The sequence below is a fragment of the Pyxicephalus adspersus genome, chromosome 11 (genome assembly GCF_032062135.1).
Source record: "Pyxicephalus adspersus chromosome 11, UCB_Pads_2.0, whole genome shotgun sequence".
NCBI classification, from domain to species: Eukaryota; Metazoa; Chordata; class Amphibia; order Anura; family Pyxicephalidae; genus Pyxicephalus; species Pyxicephalus adspersus.
In genome coordinates, this window is record NC_092868.1 from 54304948 (window position 1) to 54326092 (window position 21145).

General features: G+C 41.6%; 1 protein-coding gene across 10 annotated transcripts in view; it reads left to right on the forward strand.

Moving 5' to 3' along the window:
- Positions 1-21145, forward strand: part of GRAMD1B (GRAM domain containing 1B) — a 152694-nt gene that overhangs the window by 114056 nt on the left and 17493 nt on the right. For 9 of the 10 annotated variants that reach the window (XM_072426593.1, XM_072426596.1, XM_072426595.1 and 6 more), the window contains 11 exons: positions 14719-14803; positions 15462-15565; positions 16153-16248; positions 16389-16469; positions 16890-17005; positions 17614-17767; positions 18896-19073; positions 19233-19376; positions 19896-20014; positions 20128-20270; positions 20365-20468. In XM_072426593.1, coding sequence (XP_072282694.1) covers positions 14719-14803; positions 15462-15565; positions 16153-16248; positions 16389-16469; positions 16890-17005; positions 17614-17767; positions 18896-19073; positions 19233-19376; positions 19896-20014; positions 20128-20270; positions 20365-20468 — 1324 coding nt within the window. Of the gene's footprint in view, positions 1-6913; positions 7196-14718; positions 14804-15461; positions 15566-16152; positions 16249-16388; positions 16470-16889; positions 17006-17613; positions 17768-18895; positions 19074-19232; positions 19377-19895; positions 20015-20127; positions 20271-20364; positions 20469-21145 lie in introns of those variants that run through there. The other variant, XM_072426602.1, reaches the window with a different exon arrangement.

Genomic DNA, 21145 nt, shown 5'->3' on the forward strand with positions numbered 1-21145 from the left:
TTAGGTTGTAGCTTAACCCTACCCATCATTTCAGGGGATGTCCCTGTCTGTTCCCTACCAGGAGGTACCAGCCTGTCCCAGCTCTTTGTGTTTACCATACAGTTAATGTTCTATCTCTGTTTATCTCTCTGCAAGGGTGAGTGTGAGCCAGCAACAACTTGCACTACTGTTCTGACTTCCCCAACAGACACCTCTGGACCTGCACTTCCCATTACAACACATGCCAGTCAATCATTAACTCCCCCAGGCCATTCATCAATTTCTGAGTGCATTTGGGGTATCTCCAAACCTGACCTTTGTGGTTTTAACATTCTTATTCAAACACTAAAAGCCATTTGAAGGGAATTTCCAAAATGTTTAGTGGAAAGGACAGAACTGTTCCAAAGTTAGAATAACAAGCAATAAGCATAGACAGGGAGCATGAATTTGATGGCCCTGTCTGATTGGAACTGCCCTCCTTATCCAGCCTGAGTGTCCCCTTTCTTATTACTGATCCATAAGTATTAATATGACCTGGGAGCTTCTGTTATTTATACTTGTATCTGGTCGAACTGACCTTGTCGGTGGTCCACTTCTGGTCAAAGCAACCTCGTCAGTGGTCCGCCTCTGGTCAAACTGACCTCGTTGGTGGTCCGCCTCTGGTCAAACTGACCTCGTCGGTGGTCCGCCTCTAGTCAAACCGGTCTCGTTGGTGGTCTGCCTCTGGTCAAACCGACCTCGGTGGTCTGCCTCTGGTCAAACCGACCTCGTCGGTGGTCTGCCTCTGGTCAAACCGACCTCGTCGGTGGTCTGCCTCTGGTCAAACCGACCTCGTCGGTGGTCTGCTTCTGATCAAACCGACCTCGTGGTGGTCTGCTTCTGATCAAACCGACCTCGTGGTGGTCTGCTTCTGGTCAAACAGACCTGGTCGGTGGTCTGCTTCTGGTCAAACAGACCTCGTCGGTGGTCTGCTTCTGGTCAAACAGACCTCGTCGGTGGTCTGCTTCTGGTCAAACCGACCTCGTCGGCGGTCCGCTTCTGGTCAAACAGACCTCGTCGGCGGTCCGCTTCTGGTCAAACAGACCTCGTCGGCGGTCCGCTTCTGGTCAAACAGACCTCGTCGGCGGTCTGCTTCTGGTCAAACAGACCTGGTCGGAGGTCCGCTTCTGGTCAAACAGACCTGGTCGGTGGTCCGCTTCTGTTCAAACAGACCTCGTCGGTGGTCTGCTTCTGGTCAAACTGACCTCGTCGGCGGTCTGCTTCTGGTCAAACAGACCTCGTCGGCGGTCTGCTTCTGGTCAAACCGACCTCGTCGATGATCTGCGTCTGGTCAAACCGACCTCGTCGATGATCTGCGTCTGGTCAAACCGACCTCGTCGGTGGTCTGCAACCTTCAAGTGCAGCTAGGCCTTATTTATACACTAGGTAGGAGCTTCTATCCATTTATTAGTTAGTACGCGTGTCTCCACATAGAAGATTTCTACTATTCCTTTCCAGAAAATAAGTATCATACCAAAGAAGAAGCTTACAGAAAGCTTCACAGTGGGTACACAAAAAGTTTTGCCTTTTGACAAAAATACCTCCACAACATTTTTACCCCGACAATTCAAACCATATCCTGTTGTATCCAAAACTTAAAAGTAAACTTAGTTTGGCATTTGTTTTGCAGATACGAAGTCTGAGATGCAAATGTCCCAGTAACTGGTACATACATGTATAAACCTGTACTAGGTCAGAGGTTTCCCAGCATGTTCACACATCTCCGACAGCAATTCTGTAGATATCTGTAGCGTGCAACAATCTAATGGGGTTCTGAAAATCTGGTGTTACTTAACATAGGTGTTAGATAATATAGTAACTACCAGGAAACATTTAACTCTTGTAAGAGATTGTTTGCATTTGCAAGATGAACTCATATATGCATATGTGATGAATGCTAGTTCACCCCACTCAGACACCCACCAATCAACTGGTTATGGCCTGCGTAAAAGTCACACCGATATTGCTGGAGCGTTTATAGCTGCTTGGCCTATTTTTGTGTGACAACGCTCTACCTATCTAAACTAAAGTGATGGCTGCCAAAACTGGAGCTGCATTAGCAGAAAATGCCCAACTGCTCAGTGCAAGTGCAAACCAGGGAACTCCATTTTTTTTTTGACCTGGCACTGAACTAAGTTGCACTAATTTTAATCTGGCCATCCCTTCTAATCATCGTCTTATCTATTGCACCTTTTGTGTTTATTGATCATTTCTTGCCAGTAAATTGATCCTGTGACTGATTGTTGATGTTAGATCACACATATAGCCAACAAGGGGGACTTTTAAGGCATTCCACAATTGATCAGTAATGTTTACAAAAACAACATTTATTATACAAATATTACAAATTATACAAAATATACAATACAGTATTTAAAATAACAGTCTTCAGGATCCTAAATATGTAGTTTGACGTGTTTCACGGAAAACATATACCGTTTCATCAGGAATTCATAAGACCTATGGCATTGACTAATTTGCCGGGTGGGGTAACACTTTATCTTGATTGATTATGTTACCATACACATAATATTGACATTCTTTTAGACATAAATATTTTGCTATGTCCTAACACCCCCTAGAACTTTTCTATTTAATCTATTTTGGATATATTGAGTGATCATTGTTATGTCTATAACAATGTAAACCTTTCTCAGGAGGAAAAGGTTGATATATTTAGGTTTCTCATGCTGTTTTCTTGATCATAGATACATGACGCATAGAGAGGATCTGCACCCCTGGGGCTGGCTAAAGTCCTAAATAATGTCATAAAACAATAGCTGTGAACAGATACAAACTCAGCATAGTCACCCATGGATAACTTTATCTCTTAGAGGGGAGGGGTGACTGTGAGATACACCTAATCACAGTCAAATGTTGACAAAAGTCCCTGTGCATGGGGGGTGACCGTCACCTGGATATAGGTTAATATTTACATGCAGCACTCCTACGAATGATCCAGAAGGTTTCAGTTGCCCTTTGATTGCAGTCAGTTATTGATTTTGACTGAAACCATGGTATGACTAATGAACAGGTTGCTTTGTTCTGGGTTTCGATCACTGGCTGATGTAAAAAAGAAAAAAAAATGCTTCGGCCATTGACCTCTTCTGCAGATCCTGCTTAGTGGTGAGTGCCAAGCTCTGTGTAACAAGTGCAGTGCAAGTTCATTGCTGCTTTTGCATTGGGAATGCAGGAGAGGATCAGGGCAGTCCCTACAGTACATGGAGCTCACTGCAACACCTATGTAGTGATTTATACTTCAATGTATGTGAGTTCAGGGCAGGATTGGCACAGGCTTCTGGGTATGGGAAAGGATAAGACTATGTACACACGTGCAATAATTATCGTTGGAAACTAACGACCATTCGTCCGATAATTGTTAACAAAAAAAGTGCACAACGACGCCAATAAATGACCAATGTTGCTGGAAATAAACGACCGTCCCAGCCGATGATTGGGCGACGATCGTTCGCTATCTATCCTGTGTACGGTCGTTCAGTGATCGTAGATTGTTCTGCGGTACACGTTCTCCTGTATATGTCACTCCCTGCATCATTCAAACGATCCTATCTAGTGTGTGTACATTATTGGTGGATTATATTTGAACTATTGTATCATTACAGCATGTACAGGATTGTGCACAATACGCTCAAAATAATTGTGCATAATCGCTGATCGGTCGTTAATCATTTGTTTTCTAACAATAATTATTGCATGTTTGTATGTAGCCTAAAGGTGCGTACACACTTCCAATTTTTATCGTTCCAATCGAACGACGAACGATCAATTGGGCAAAAAATTGTTCGTAAAAAAGTAACCAACGACGCCGACGAACGAGGAATATCGCTGGAAACGAACGACCGGACCGACGGATCGGATTGGACGACGATCGTTGAACATCGTTCGTGTGTACGGTCGTTCGTTGATCGTCCATGTTCAGAGCATGCGTGATGAACGAACGTCCGTTCACTTTCCTGTCGTGCACATAGTTCCTCTATCGCTCAAACGATCGTATCTATTGTGTGTACAATATCTACGAACGATCGTGTCGTTAACTCTATGTGCAGGATCGGTGCTATACGATCGTTCGTATATATCGTGCATGAACGTTCGTCGTTCGTTTTCCAACGATAATAATTGGAAGTGTGTATGTAGCTTAAGTGTGGGCTCCTAGGTTGTGAGTAAAGAAGAAAGTTAGTGCATTGTCCCAGGCATAGTAAGTACACTACACAGTGATCAATTCAATTGGGATGTGTGGGAGGCCTGACAACAATTGAGAGGAATATTAATCAATTAAACTAATTAAATACAAATAGTATGCGACTCCACAAACATAGTTACATGCAAAAAATAGTTCCCACCAATTAGAGTAATCTGTGGAGATCACATATAGAACACATTTCCTCACATTTAAAATCAAGCAAGTTTATTAAATAATAATACACATGATTAAAACCATATACAACTTCAAAGTGCCGAAAATACATATCAACATCAACAGAAAGCACAATATTTCTAAACACTCTTTATACACAACAGTATACAAAACTGTAGATAGGTTGATAATACCAACCAATGTATCACGGTAATGGATTTTAACAGAACCAAACCGCTTCATAAATTCAGGCTGTATATTCCCATATATCAAACTACACATAAAGAAGCAACATTGAATTACACTACATACACTACAGGGTGAGTGCATTTTATCACATACGGGGCAGGGGTGAGCGCAGGGTCCCGGGTGTCCCATACGGGACAGGGGTGAGCGTGGGGTCCCGGGTGCTACATACGGGACAGGGATGTGTGCGGGGTCCCGAGTGCTACATACGGGACAGGGATGTGTGCGAGGTCCCGGGTGTCCCATATGGGACAGGGGTGAGCTCGGGGTCCCGGGTGCTACATATGGGACAGAGGTGTGTGCGGGGTCCCAGGTGTCCCATACGGGACAGGGGTGTGTGCGGGGTCCCGGGTGTCCCATACAGGACAGGAGTGAGCGTGGCGTCCCGGGTGTCCCATATGGGACAGGGGTGAGCGCGGGGTCCCGGGTGTCGCATACAGGACAGGGGTGAGTGCGGGGTCCCGGGTGTCGCATACAGGACAGGGGTGACCTCGGGGTCCCAGGTGTCGCATACAGGACAGGGGTGAGCGCGGGGTCCCCAGTGCTACATATGGGACAGGGATGTGTGCGGGGTCCCGGGTGTCCCATATGGGACAGGGGTAAGCGCAGGGTCCCGGGTGTCACATACGGGACAGAGGTAAGCGCGGGGTCCCGGGTGCTACATATGGGACAGGGGTGAGCGCGGTCCCCAGTGTCCCATACGGGACAGGGGTGAGCGTGGGCTCCCGGGTGTTGCACACGGGACAGGGGTGAGCGCGGGGTCCCGAGTGCTACATATGGGACAGGGGTGAGCGCGGGGTCCCCAGTGCTACATATGGGACAGGGATGTGTGCAGGGTCCCGGGTGTCCCATATGGAACAGGGGTGAGCGTGGGGTCCCAGGTGTCCCAGGTGTCCCATACGGGTCAAGGGTGAGTGGGGGGACCCGGGTGCTACATATGGGACAGGGGTGAGCGCGGGGTCCCGAGTGCTACATATGGGACAGGGGTGAGCGTGGGCTCCCGGGTGTTGCACACGGGACAGGGGTGAGCGCGGGGTCCCGAGTGCTACATACGGGACAGGGGTGAGCGCGGGGTCCCGAGTGCTACATATGGAACAGGGGTGAGCGTGGGGTCCCAGGTGTCCCATACGGAACAGGGGTGAGCGTGGGGTCCCAGGTGTCCCATACGGGTCAAGGGTGAGTGGGGGGACCCGGGTGCTACATATGGGACAGTGGTGAGCGCGGGGTCCTCTGTATTGAGTACAAGATTATTTTTTTCAATTTTTGCGATTCACTGGGTGTTAAAAGAAGTTGAATGTGAATCCAAACAGAGCTCCTTCCCCTACTACTTCCCATCAATATCATATTAGATTTATTCTATGTTTATGTATTTATATAGTACAGGGCTGTGGTATATGTTGGCACAAAAAGATAATAAATGGTTGATATTAGAGAGATATTGATTATTGGCCTGGTCATGAACCAGTCGTTTAGTTCTTGAACATTTGAAGTGGCTGAGGTTAGAGAGGCGATGAATAGAAACTTTAAACATGTATGTCACTGGTCACAGCATGAAGACCAAACAGAACTGTGTAAATGAATAACACTTCACCAGCTCTACTGTGAAGCATGGTGATGACAGCTTTAATCTATAGTAATGCATCTTTGCAGCAGGCCGTAGAAGGCTTGTAAGAATAAAATTCAGCAAATCTAGGGAAATCCAAGTGAATACATGATGCATTTGGCAAGAAATGTGAGTTTAGAAAGGTTTGCAAAGACTTATAGGCAGCAATTTCATACATTGTACACAGAATGGTTTCCTTTAATTATTACCTTACCCCTGGCTTCCACCCGCATCACCTAATCACCCATGTCTTTGTATATATCCATGTAAATAGAAGTGCCATGAAAGTGAATGTATTACATGTTTTTGTATTCCTGAGATCTGTTTGCATTTCACTTTGTTGCTCAGTGTAGAAACAAACTTATATCGATATTATGATTCAATGCTCTGTGACTATTCTACATCATGTATATATGTTTTACAAGAACTGTAGGTTTAGAATGACCTGAGTTGCTACAAAAGCAGGGCAGTGCCCAGGCACTGGGTGCAGGTTGGATGTACGATGGTGACTCAGTGCTGGGGTTACCCTTGTTTATCTCACGAGTTTCCTGCCTGTTGCTGCTCTGGGATAACATCTGCTGGGCTGCACACACTGCTGGGGTTACTGTAGGTCATAGACCCACGTGGTCTGGGCGGAGGGGCGTGGCTGTGTGAATAGGGAGCAGAGCGGGGACACTTCTTGGGAGTTACTTTCTGATGGCTGCCCAGGACACAGCACTCATCGCTTAGATACAATTGTGACAATGAAGGAGGACGCAGGGGCAGAGGAGAGCAGCATGCTCTATGATGAGGACTCCATGGACTACGATCTCACCGACACCGATGAATGTCTGGCAGACTGGCAATCCGAGCCATTGCAGGATGAAGCTGTGATCTGGTACCTGACCTCCATCCAGAGCTCCCCCCCGGTGTATGGGCTGCAGGGGAACCCAGAATGGGAGGATGTCCCAGCTGTGAGTGCCCAACACATCTCTGCTATCATACACATATAGAGATATTACTATAACCTCTGCTATCATACCATACACATAGAGATATTACTATATACCCCCTCCTATCATACCATACACATAGAGATATTACTATAACATCTGCTATCATACCATACACATAGAGATATTACTATATATCCCCTCCTATCATACCATACACATAGATAAATTACTATATCCTCTATCATACACACATAGATATATTACTATATCCTCTGCTACCATACCATACACATATAGATATTACTAAAACCTCTGCCATCATACACACATACTATATATCCTCTGCTATCATACTATAGACATAGAGATACTACTATAACCTTCGTTATGATATCATACACATAGAGATACTAGATCCTCTGCCATCATACACACAAACACAGGTACATCCTCTGCAATGATACAATACACAAGTAGAGCTTCATTGCTGGACAATTGTAATTATTACAGATACTACATTCTCCACTATGACACAATACACACACAAACAGTGCTTCATTGCTGTGCAATAGCCACACACACACACCACTGTGCAATGGTAATACACACACACACACACCACTGTGCAATGGTAATACACACACACACCACTGTGCAATGGTAATACACACACAAATAGAGCTTCATCAAGGACAATTGTAATACACACCTTTTGGATTCTCAATACAATACGCACAGAGTGCACCATTACTGCGCATTTGTAATACACACATACACTGCATCCTCAATACTCTATAATTGTAACTCTCTGCCTCATCTGTGTATATATCTAAAGCACACACACACTGTAAATTGTAACACATAAACACTGCATCCTCAAATCTATATGTACATATAATCTTCCATATGTAGCACCTATGTAAGAGCTGCATATGCAATTTTGTACACTTGTAGCCCTCACACACACACTGCATCATCAATCCTGATAAACATACACTGCACACGTGTAGCACACAAACATCTTTCACTTTGCATATTTGTAGCACATACACATCGATTGCACCCTTTGTTTTCTAGAAGTGTGTAATGTGTGTGTTCTACAACATTGTACACATACAGCACACACATAAATAATGTATCATGCCAGTAAAACTTTGTTTTTGTCTCGACAAACTCTGTGAATGCAGCCCCTAAGGAGCCTTGCACAATATTTTGCTATTTATCCCCCTCGCTCTTTGCTCTTTTTTGGCCCAAACTGGGGTCCGCCCCACAGCTCAAATTCCTCAGCCTGAGGCGAAGTCCTGGCTTTCCAGGAAACTTTACTGCTGACCGCATTGTGCGATACCACAAACATTGTGTATGTCCAAGCCTGCATATATCACCCCTGAGCTATACTACACCTGCTCTACCTGGTTTTTGTCATCCAGACCTGTTCTACGGACAAGGCTCCTCATTTCTGCTGACCTCTCTGTTATGGTCTTCTGTACTTATTGACCATAGCACGCCTGTGTGATAATAATTGCCTGGTGTCATTCTGCTGGTTATCCTTATGTATGGGCACCGGAAACTCCTACCGTCACCCCAGGGAATATAGCGAATGGTCATGCTGGACATTTATATCATCAATATATTTATTATGACAAACTTTCAAAATCCGGATCTTATAGCAGCTGCTGCCATGTTTATACAATCCTAAGATTTTTGCTACATTTATAGAAAAATATAGTTTATTGTCTACTATTATGCCACATCCCAGGTGCCCATCCAACATTAACAACTTCAAAAAAAGAAAACGGACTTAAAAAGGCATAAAAATATTTACAAATCTTTTATTATACCAATCGTATTCAAATTGTTTTCCAAAAATGTATAGAATATATAGATTTATACAAGCAACACAATCACAACTGGCACAGGATACACAATCATGTTTAAAAATGTGAACTCCAACGTGTATCATACACATAATGACTTATAGTGGTCTTTGTCCACCCTAAGATTTTTGCTTACAGATGCACTCCTATCATTATAAATAAACAGTATTTATATAGTGCCAACATATTTCGCAGTGCTGTATGACACAAAAGTACACACACTTAGCCAGTGTGTGAACAGGCAAATGTCATATTAAGACCCAAGGGTAGTAAGACATCCTACGACATAGGGTTGTGTGACTGTGCTTTGCTATGTTCTTATTTGCAGACTGAAAAATCTTTCTGCATAACAATTATAGATTTGGCATCTGAATTGGCTTCTTATCTCCTCTTAGAAAACCCTACACTGCCCAGTCTTCAAACACTCCACACAGGTAATTATCTATTCTGGTGCCACTTTTGCAATGGCTGCACTTGTATTGGCTTCCCTGCTACATCTGGTAATCTGAGGACAACAAAATCTCAAGGAGAGCACTTTGAGGTCCTAGTTTGTTCATGCTCATGTAGGTGAGCTATGTGATAATGTAGCGAAAAAGCAACAAGTGGATGTACAGATCTTGTGATCTTCTCTTCTTTCTCATCCGAGTTGTCGGTATTGATTGGGCTGAAAGAACTTCCCAAATTCTTGCTGCAGTTGTCTTGCTGGTTCCATAGTCCTCTTATAATACAGAAGTGTAGCCTAGATGGCAAATATCTTGTTTACAACCCACACGGGAGGCAAAATCCGTTGGATTAGCTGTCCAAATTTTGCATTGAGGTAGATATGAATAGTCTAAAATTACCATACAATGTTACCGATGGGGGTTTGCTGGGTAATCCATTGGACATTAATGATCGCTTGCAATTGTTGCAAATGTAACTGCAGACAGGTTGTGAGGTAGGCTGATTACAATCTCTACCATTTTACTGCAAGTGTGTGGTTTTCATGTATCTGACAATGTACCATTTAAGCAAAATCTGACTTTTTATTTATTTAGAGCTCACACAAGATTGTTGTGCTGTCTGTTCCTTTTTCTTACAAATTCTCTGTATGGGAAGTGTTTTAGCACGGGAAAACCCTGACATTTCCAGGGACCTTTTTCCAGGGAATTTTTTTTTTATCTGAGATTGTTTCCACTAATTAGAACCACATGGCATCAATGCGCCAGCATCTGGTAGCCAGACTGGGAGGCAATCTAACCAGCATTGTAGACATAAACTCCCGGAGCAGCAAGACGTGACTCTGCACCAACATTCCCAGGAGGCATTGCACAGTAACGCTGTCTCTGGAGATTTGGATGAGCAGGCTTTGTAATGTTATCCTGCACAGTGTGAATGGTGGCCAGCTATGCGGGGTCACTCGTGTGATGAGTAGTGTAGTGCTCAGGATGGGCATGGGGGATATCAGATGTTTAATATAGCATGCATGACCTGCATACTAGTCATGGCAGGACATTCTAACCAGGCTGAATATAGTAGAAGATACTTAAGGTCCCAGGAGTGGGCGAGGATAGACTTTCCCAGTTTTAATCTCGACGAAGAGCTAAAATATTTCTGAAGACAAATCGATTTTTGGTGGTCGGGTGTAATTGTAGGAGAAAGAAAATAAAATTAGCTAAACAGGTCAAATAAAATGAAGCAAATCTGAATTGTGTAAAACATGATTTTGAAGAGGATTCTTGGATCCAACACTACTTGGCCCTGGAAGAAATTCCAGGAAGTGATGGCATTATTAATATACAGTATCTATGTAGCGCCAACATATTACGTATCGCTGTACATTAAATAGGGGCTGCAAATGACAGACAGATAAAGACACAGGAGGAGGAGAGGACCCTGCCCCCAAGAGCTTACATTCTAGGAGGTGGGGGAAGTATCGCACAATAGGAAGGGTTACATTATTGGGGTACATCCTGGGCCCTAGGGTAAGAATTCTTCCTAGGTAAATAGGGTTCTCATATGCACTTATGTTAACAGAAGACATTTTAATAAATGTATATTATAAGTGAAAAATTGCTACAAGTGATCATCAGTTCTGTCCGTTTTTATCCAAATCTGATTGACTTGTGTGCAAAACACACGAGTATTGTTTGAATTGTGCTTGTAGTCAACATTAGGAGAGCGTGTGACACAGCAGTGTCACTATAAACAGGAAGTGACCGAAAAACAACCTTTATGACAAGATCACCAGGACTTCTTTAAATAAAGCAAATGTTAAAATGGGCTTTTGACCTTCCTGTGTCATTTGAAGCTTAAAAATTTTCTGGTTTTGGATAGAGTGGGAAAATTTAGAATTCCTTTTGGGTTATTTAAGGCTAAGTAAATGGGCAGCACGGTGACTCAGTGGTTAGCACTCTGGCCTTTGCAGTGCTAGGTCCCAGCGCTAGGTACTCCGGTTTCCTCCCACATACCTAAGTGACATTTTTCCTTCATTTCTGGTCCTGCTTGCAATTGGTTGAGGAAAATTCTATAGAGAGACAACTAAAAAAAAAAATGAAAGCTTTGTCTTTCCTCTACCCTACCAAATATATACAGGGTTCTCCCCAGGCCCTTTTAGCTGGGTGCACCCACCCCGGCTGTTTTTGGGTGGTTACTAAAGGTTTTTGGTCACAATACAGGGGCTGCCACCCACCTATAATTTCTTCCCACCCGGCTTAAAAAAATATCTGGGTTGAGCACTGATATATATGTGCCCATATTGTTGTTGAAATGTTCTTCACGCTTTGTTTCCTTCCCAGGACAGGAAGTGAGGTAAATCTTACCTACAGAGCCCAGATATGTGTAAAAATCTGACAGAGGTTCTAATCCTTCTCTCTTTCATTGGCTGGACATATACTTTAACTTTGTTGGCAAACAACCTTCTTTATTTTACATAAGCTTGAGGGTGGCTTCTGGCAGGCTGTCAACTGCCTAGGAGCGGCCACAAAGCTGTTCATATGAACCTAAGGCTTATATGAAAATTTACTGGTTGGCTTCACATTTGCTTTAGGGACAGGCAGAACTGGCCAGGTAAACTGTACCAAAGCAGAACAGATGGTAACTCCTGGAATGAAGAAGATTCATTTTCTATACATCACACAGATGCAGGATCACAGGTATAATACCTCTCTAGTGTAGTTCATGCTGGATGTCTGACCTGAAGGTTATCATTTCTTGTCTGTCCATGGGCTGGGACATCTATAGAACACGGTGTGTGGACCCCGGACTGATCACCTTCCTGTCACTTCTCTCCAGCTCTCTGCAATGTTTACATGGGTCTCTGATAGCCTTCCAAAAATACAGCTCGGTGGGGTCACCGTTTGTTAATAAAAAGCAATATCTGATCATTTCTAAGCTGCATGATATAAAAAAAACATAGTTTAGTCTTTGTTCACACTGGTGGTAAGGTTGCGGTGCGTCACTTCCTCAGGCCAGGTAGCCAATGCCACTTGTAGCTTTTTTATCGAGAATGAATAGGGATGGCATGAAACGGTTATAGTACCACTTACTGTCGCCAGCTGGCAAATTTGCAAAGGCTAGGGGTGCGGGGTGCAGGTGACCAAGGGGCAGCAAGGTGCCAGCCGCAGGGAGCCGTGTGGGACCACTAGATCCCTATGCAGGTCTGTAAGTAATTTCTGCAGGTAATACGTCTGTGTTTTATATATTGCAATTAGGAAAAGAACATTTAATATAAATACTGGGATTTGTTTGTGTATATTTTCCATCCAAGTAGTGCAGTGTAGGAAATCCAACAGCAGCTATGAAGAAGTGGAATAGGAAAGTGGATGCTTTATCCTCATATTATTTATACCTATCACATAGGAAAATTGTGCTGATAAGATAAAGTGGATCCGCCTGATCTCCTCTCAGCTTGTGTTTTTTATAGAACCGCCAACTTGCCCTCACTGTCCTTTTAGCATTGGTGGACAAAGCCAACAGGGGGCTCCTTGTGGCTGAGGAGGGTCCGGGGCCCTCATGCAATGGCACACTTTGCACCTCCCTACGTGCGTCCCTGAGCACCGTACTGCTAAGCCCCAGGCAAATTGCTAAATGCACAGATGAACTACATAGTTAATCAGGTTGAAAAAAAGACATAACTTCTACAAGTTCGATCATTCGGGAAATAAACATATCCCAGATAAAAACACCATAGACATAGTTCATCCAGAGGAAGGCAAAAATACACCCCCAGTACAATTTGGTACAACAGGGGAAAAAAATCCTTCCCGATTCCCTGAGGCAATCAGATGTTTCCTGGATCAGCAGTCTCTGATATCTTTTACTTAAAAGCCCTAATCCCCTGTTATATTCTGTGCTTCTAGAAATCATCCATCCAATCATCATTTTTCTTAAAGCAATCCATATAACTTGCTGAAACTACTTCCTGAGGGAGCCAGTTAAACATTTCACAGCCCTTACAGTGAAGAATCCCTTCCTTATCCTGATATTAAATTTCTTTTCCTCCAGACGCAAAGAGCTCCCCCTTGTCCATTGTAATGACCTTAAAGTGAATAACTGGGAGGAGATTTCTGTATATGAACCATTTATATATTTACACAGGGTGATCATATTCCCCTTATACGTCTCTTCTCAAGGGAGAATAGATTTGGTTCAGCTAATCTCTCCTCATAGCTGAGCTCCTCCATTCCTTTTATTGGTTTAGTTTCCCTCTGAACTCTGTCCAATCTTGTAGTAAGATTTACACAGTTCTGCTGCAGATTAGTCTGGTCTATTTTTCTTTTCGTTCAAGAACACTTCTAGGTCTTGTCCTTCTCTTACCTGTGACTGAACAGGGAAAGGTGAAACAGCTGACTGGTGAACTAATTTCTAAGTTTTTCCTCATCCTTCTCTTATCAGCATATCCCCATTAGGTGCTGCTTGTGCTTCTTTCCCAGTCTGAGCTGTGCTAAACAAACTTTGAGAGACTGATATCAAATCAAATTCAATTACTTTTACTGCTTTCATTAAAAACACATTTAATGCTTAGAGCCACATTGTTTAATTTTGGAGTTCATCTTGTCACCCAAGAAAAGCACATTTGCATTGAACAGTCAATGTTTGCTCACCAAAACTAGCTAGATCAGTTATTGTTGCAGCATTAGTTGATAATGCTCTTTGCATACAAAGGTAAATGTAATAAGACCTTGCACCTTGTGTCTGCATACAATCATTGGTAAATTGTCACATGACAGTGTGAAAATGGTCTGATATTGTATAGAAAACTTAAACAGGGCTCTTCATTGTGGGATCCATGGGTGATATTTACACAAATTAAGCATTGTGCCCTGCTAGTTTCACTTCTACCTTCATGTTACTGCAGCCAGCAATTTCACTTTATGTTCTACACAATGATTACAGGGCGCTCACATTGCCCGAATAACAAGGTCACCCTGCAAAAATACTGGGGGTCATCCTTTAACCCTTGTGTGACTGACTCACATGGCACAGGATTGAGGCACTCTGACAACCTATAATATACAGAATACTTTGATATTATGTAATATAAACAGAGAATAGTATCTGCTGTTTCTGGCTCTCACTCAATACCTAACATGTCATTTGTTTTGTCTTCTGTTATTTGTGTCTTCTTATCACTGCTGTCTGCTGCCTGCTAGGCTGCTTCTTACTGTGCACCGTTTCTATTGCCAGGTCTTGAGTCCGACGTATAAACAAAGAAATGAAGATTTTCGGAAACTCTTTAAACAACTGCCAGATACAGAACGCCTGATTGTTGGTAAGAAACCAGAAGCAAGCAGTTTAGATTGGACTGAGATCCTAGTTCAGTCATTGATCTTCTTGGAATGGAGACTCGTACTTGTGGTGTAACAATAAAAAAACTTTGTAGATTTTAGTTTTAGGGAAAACTAAATCAGTGCTTTGTTGATGCTCTTTTTAAGTGGGCAATAAACAGTTTAAACACCGATAGTATTGGAATATTCCAAAATAGTTTTGTAATGTATCTGTTCATTTATTACCCCCAGACCTCCACCACCCCTTCTCTTTAGCCTTTTTCTGTAGTAAAGGAAGTTGTGTTAACAACTGATTTAATTTATTTTTTGCAGCATAAGCAGTTTTCTCAGATCATTCCAGGAATTTAGGAGCTTACTAGATTTTTGGTAGCTCATAAGAAATTTCGCTGTACAAAATACACATAATCCTGGCTCTACTGATTGTGATGTCTGTCTAGTAGCTGTCACCCATCTGACAGATTTGGCTAAAATGATAAAATAACTATATCTAAACCAGGAAGCTATGAGAATTACTTTTTTCAACAAACAGCTCTTAGTTTACTAAAACTTTAAATGTTTGCTTCGCTTAATAAACTTATCACACTTTGTTGTGGTACATTGACATTTTTGGTATCTTGCCTTTCTTTATTTCTGTATGTTTAGACTATTCGTGTGCTCTGCAGAGAGACATCCTGTTACAGGGTCGGCTCTACCTGTCTGAGAACTGGATTTGCTTCTACAGTAACATCTTTCGCTGGGAGACTCTGGTGAGTAGGATGCAAATGTAAAGTGTCAATTCATATAGATCATTAGGGATATTGTAAAGTTGCAGGAAATCGAAGAGCCGGCCATCTTTTTACTGAATATAAGTATTGTGTTTTGTGACACGGGTGCTAAATACAGGCTTGGGATAAACTTTAACCTGATAGCAGTTACAAGGAGTTGTGAGATATGGAAGTCTTGTTGCAGTATATACACATTTCATAATATTAGTAATATTGGATAAATATATGTGTGGCCAGATTGTGGAGGCACCTTTTTGTTGCATGCAACCATCTGTTTTGCCATAAAAGTGTGAGGATTCTGTCAACGATGGGAAACTTTAATGCGGCCTTTCTCCCTCACTGACGAATGTGTCTATATATAACAACTAACAATTATATGATCTATTAGTAAAAATCTAAAACAATTGGACTAGTGAACCAATTAGTCTTTGTAGAAAAAGAAACAAGACTGTGCGTCTTCAGTTTCCTTCCTAATCTGACTGTAGAAAAGTTTTCACTTTTTAGCTGTCATTTGGTATCACATTATTTTTGCCATACTTAGAAATAAACCAGTACTTTTTGTCTCCTAGCTAACAGTACGCTTAAAGGATATCTGCTCAATGACTAAAGAAAAGACGGCCAGGCTAATTCCAAATGCAATTCAACTTTGCACTGACACTGAGAAGGTAAGAATGTCAAATTGCTCTACTTGTATTTTACATTTTTCCTATACTAGACCTTACACAGAAGTTGATGGGCAATCTACAACTTGCAGTCCAGACTTGGAAGACTATGAAGAATAATGTTCATTCACTTCTTTTCACAGCACTTTTTCACCTCATTTGGGGCAAGAGATCGAACCTACATGATGATGTTCCGGCTCTGGCAGAATGCTTTGCTGGAAAAGGTAGCATGTTTTCTTTTAACAATTGTGGCATCTCTGCTCCTCTTTGTCCAATAATCTTTAAAATGTCCATTTAAGTTCACTACTTCTTTTACATTTCCTTTCCTTTTTTAATGTAAATCTGGTATAACTTCTAGAATATTTGTCTGTCTTCTAACCTTCTCAACTTATCTTCTTCGTATCTGTCTCTGTCTTCTGACATTCTTCCCAATGTTTTCTTATCTTCCTTTTATCTGTCACTTTACTTTAAGCTTCTTCCTAATATCCTTTGGTGTCTGCCATTCTTCTAAACATCCTTTTCTGTCCACCTTCTTTGCAACCTTATTCTTTACATCTACCCATACCATTCTCAATGCCCAGCTCTCTAAACTTTTTCTTTTTCTTCTCAATTTTTCCTGTATTAACCAACTTTCTTCTCTGCAGCCATTGTGTCCGAAAGAATTGTGGCATTTTGTCCACCAATGCTACGGCAATGAACTGGGCCTAACTAGCGATGACGAGGACTATGTTCCGCCAGATGATGATTTTAACACAGTGGGGTAAGAATAAAAATAATAATGAAGGTCGTCTGTGGATTCTGAAATATACATTGTGGTATATGGACAATTCTTCAAATTATTCTGTTCACATGTTTTAGCAACCCATTTGTTAACAGTTGTTTAAAATGAAGCACAAAGCAATTTAGGTGTTGTGTTACTGATACAACATACAAGGACATTTTTTACATTTGTACACTTCCAATATTGTGGCATCAGTTTTCTGGTGAAAAAGCTTTACCTGGAAAGTGAAGGCTGTTTTACTTGCAATGGTGTGTTTGGTCCGTTCAATGGGCCATTCAATTCTATTGTATAGTCATGGGTTTGGAATGGGATGTCCTTTAAGCTTATATAGGTGTGATCATTGGGGATCCATAAATCTTTTGCCATATAATGTACCAGTCTATTTATGGAGTAAGGATGCCCTGTGTTAGCCCTATTCAAAAACGCAGTGTAAAGTGTAACTTATTCCCACTAATCAGATATCCATTGACTGCAAGCAAACTGTTGACCACATGTGTTGCTGTTAGTTGCACCACATTGCAGATTTCTCTTTGCCATATGAAAAAAGTAATTCTCTGCAGTTGTTATAATATAATATTTGTTTACAGATATTGTGAAGAAATTCCAGTGGAAGAAGTGGAAGTAAATGATAATTCCTCCAAAAGCAGCAGCGACAATAAGCAAGAAACAAACTGCAACCTTCCAGACCCTTCTGTGACGAGCAGTAATGTGCCATCCACAGCCAGCAGTGATGCCCCTGCTGTAAGTACTGTCCTTGCCATCTACAGACACTGACAGGGAGGCATTCCTCCACAAATTGAAAATTCTTTTCCCAGGGATGCACATAATAATAATAATTTTATTCACAATATTTATATAACGTTAAGATATTACGCAGCACTTTAAGCACGCAGTTCAAAGTCATGTCATTAGCTGTAGGGGCTCACAATCTAATGTCCCTACCACAGTCATATATCATAATGTAGTCTTTAGTCAATTTTGGGGGGAAGTCAATTAACCTAACTGCATGTTTTTGGATATGCTGTAAAATCCTTGTTCTTCTACAAGATCCTTATCATCTTAGCTTTTAGCTACCTCTGGCCAAGTGTATATAAGCAAACCTAAGGTTATTGGGTTTTTATTTGCCAGACCCAAAAATTGTCATGTATGTTGCTGACTTGTGAACTTTGTTGTTGTGTTTTATTTTTTTTTTAGATGACCTTGTGTGGAATTACTAACTTGCCACGCAGTGTGTCACAAAGCTTCTCTAGTTAGTGTAAGGGAGTTATGGTCATATGCTACTGTCATAGTTTTACTGACATACATCATACATATCCGCCATAGCACATTTACTTGGGGCTGTTCTTCAGTTGTCAACTTTCCTGACTGATGTTTTTCTCCTATTTAAACAAAACAAAGCAATATTTTTCATTTACAGAATAATTATAATTAACCCCAGCCTCTTTGTCCTTGGAAATCTAGTTACATCTGTTTTATCTGTAAATTTTCTTTTGCAATCATTTTGCTGGGCTTGCTTGCCTTGGTCTAGTACTGTAGTGCATAAAGCACATTTTTGTTTATTCAGTATCTATTGTGAAATTGTGTTCGTTCCTGGAATTAGGAAAGGACTTGTACATTACATTATCCAGATGTTGAATTACACAACACATCAGTAAATGTTAACAAATAGAATAAATCAGAATACTAAGTCATAGATTATTTTAGAGTGTGCTACCCTACAGGCGCAGTCAAGGTGGCCAGTCAATAACTACGAGTGTGATTACTGAACTATTTGACCATAAATTCACTGTGACAGCATGTAGGAGTTTTAATTTATAAATTCCACATTCCAATCTAATTGTGTTGTTCTCCCTGTTTCTCCCTCTGTAGTATGATGGGAATTTGCTGGATGATATTGACAGCTCCTTAGAGAGGGAGATGTTAATAGCAAACCTGGAGGAACAGAAAATGGAGCTTCTTCCTCCCGTCACTTCTCCATCCTTGGACTTAAATGATAATGAAGACTTACCCACTGAACTTAGTGATTCATCTGAAACACACGATGAAGGTGAATGCACAGCTTATACAATGCACTATTTAATTAGTAATACTACAGGTTGTTGATGCAGGAAGAATCCAAATGAAATAAATGAAAGGCAATGGTGGTGATTTAGACCAAGCTATATATTTATATGTATATTAATATGATATCTCATACATCCTGCAGGTGAAGTTCAGGCTTTTTATGAGGATCTAAATGGCCGACAGTACATCAATGAAGTTTTCAGCTTCAATGTAGATAAACTCTTTAGCCTCCTGTTCAGTGAATCTCAGTTTCTGAGGGACTTTATGGAGCAGAGGCGGTTTACAGGTGAGATGTTTTCTCATATATCTGTTTAATGTGTATGTCTCAAGAAAAAAAAAAAACATATTCAGCACATTTCTGCTATACATGTATGTTTAAAAACATACCTGGTGATCCAGCCCGGAGCCCACTTTCTTTCTGGCTTCCTGTAAAATGCTGACAGTGCTCCCCCCACTTTACTGAAATACCAGGTAGTGTTGTCGTTCCTCGCCTGTCCCCCCCCGGGCTAGTTCACCCCTTCATCTTCTTATATAAAAGTGGAAAAGAGCTGGCGGGGGCCTGGTAATAATTTTAGGGCAGCAGTAAATTAGAAGCTCTCTGGATTTTGGTTACGAATCTGATATTTTTTATACTTGCTTAAATATATATTTTTGAGTGCTTGCAGCAGAAACGACAGAGATGTACAGAATGTTTTCCTCCCCCTCCCCAAATCATGCACATTAAGCTAGTTCTCTTTTCCAATCTCCCTGTATGCCCTTAGAGGTAAGGGTCACTTGTTCTCACACCATCTCTTTGTTCTCATAGAAGTGATATTTCATCCATGGAAGAAGGAGGAGAATGGAAATCAAACCCGAGTTATTTTATACACCATTGCACTAACCAATCCTCTGGCTCCAAAATCGGCGACTGTCACGGAAACCCAGGTGAGTGACTGCACATTTTACAGCTATAGCTGTGACCTCTCTCTCACCCTCGAGCTGATCCTTCCCTCTGGTAAATGAAGTTTTGTGTTTCAGCATGACTTTCTGTCTTCCAGACTCTCTACAAGGCCAGCCAGGAGAGCGAATGTTATGTAGTTGATGCTGAAGTGTTGACACATGATATACCTTATCATGATTACTTCTACACTATCAACCGTTACACACTGACCAGAGTGGCCCGAAACAAAAGCCGACTAAGGTACAGTAAAGCTGAAGGGGGAGCCAAACAATAGAAACACCTGGCTGGATGTGCCCGCAGGTCAATTTTATAACCATTATATTTTCATTCATAGGATTTCAACTGAGCTGCGGTACCGTAAGCAGCCGTGGGGGCTTGTTAAAACATTTATTGAGAAAAATTTCTGGAGCGGACTTGATGAATATTTTCACCATTTAGGTTAGTAGCTGTATCGCTGTTCTGTGAAATAAATTTTTGCTGTTAAAGGCAGACAGGTCTAAGTATTCTTTTTCCATCCTAACTGACTACATATTGTAATCTAAAGTTAATAAACTGCTATACCACCACAGAGCAGGCTAAATTTTCACTGAGCATTATATTTTAAAGTGCTCACGGACCACTAAATTCATTATTTTAAATCCTGCAGACAATTATTAGAATTTTTGTTTTAAAAGATAAGTATATTCGTAAAATAATCTACCTAATGGTGCCTAGCGAGGACTGTGTAGGCTCTGATTGAAGCTTCAGCTCACGGTTAAGTGAAGAATTACTATTGTTATTATCATTGGTTGCATTATCTTTGGTATTACTAAATAAATGCAAAATATTTGTTTGCTTTTTCTCACTCATTATGGGTTTATTTCATTCAAAGAATCAAACAAGAAATGATAGTTATCAAAGTCAAACTATTTGATGCCATCAAATATACCAGTGAAAGAATACACAGTTAACCCCCTAACCGCTAAGCCCGTAATTTCTCGCACTAAATATTTTTGCTCTTTTGGTTAACCCCGTATTTTTTCGCCTACACTAAAATCCCCACTTACCTGGTCCCGCTGTGCTAATCCAGCGTCGGTTCCGTGTTCCAGCGTCGGGTCCATGTTCCAGCGTCGTCC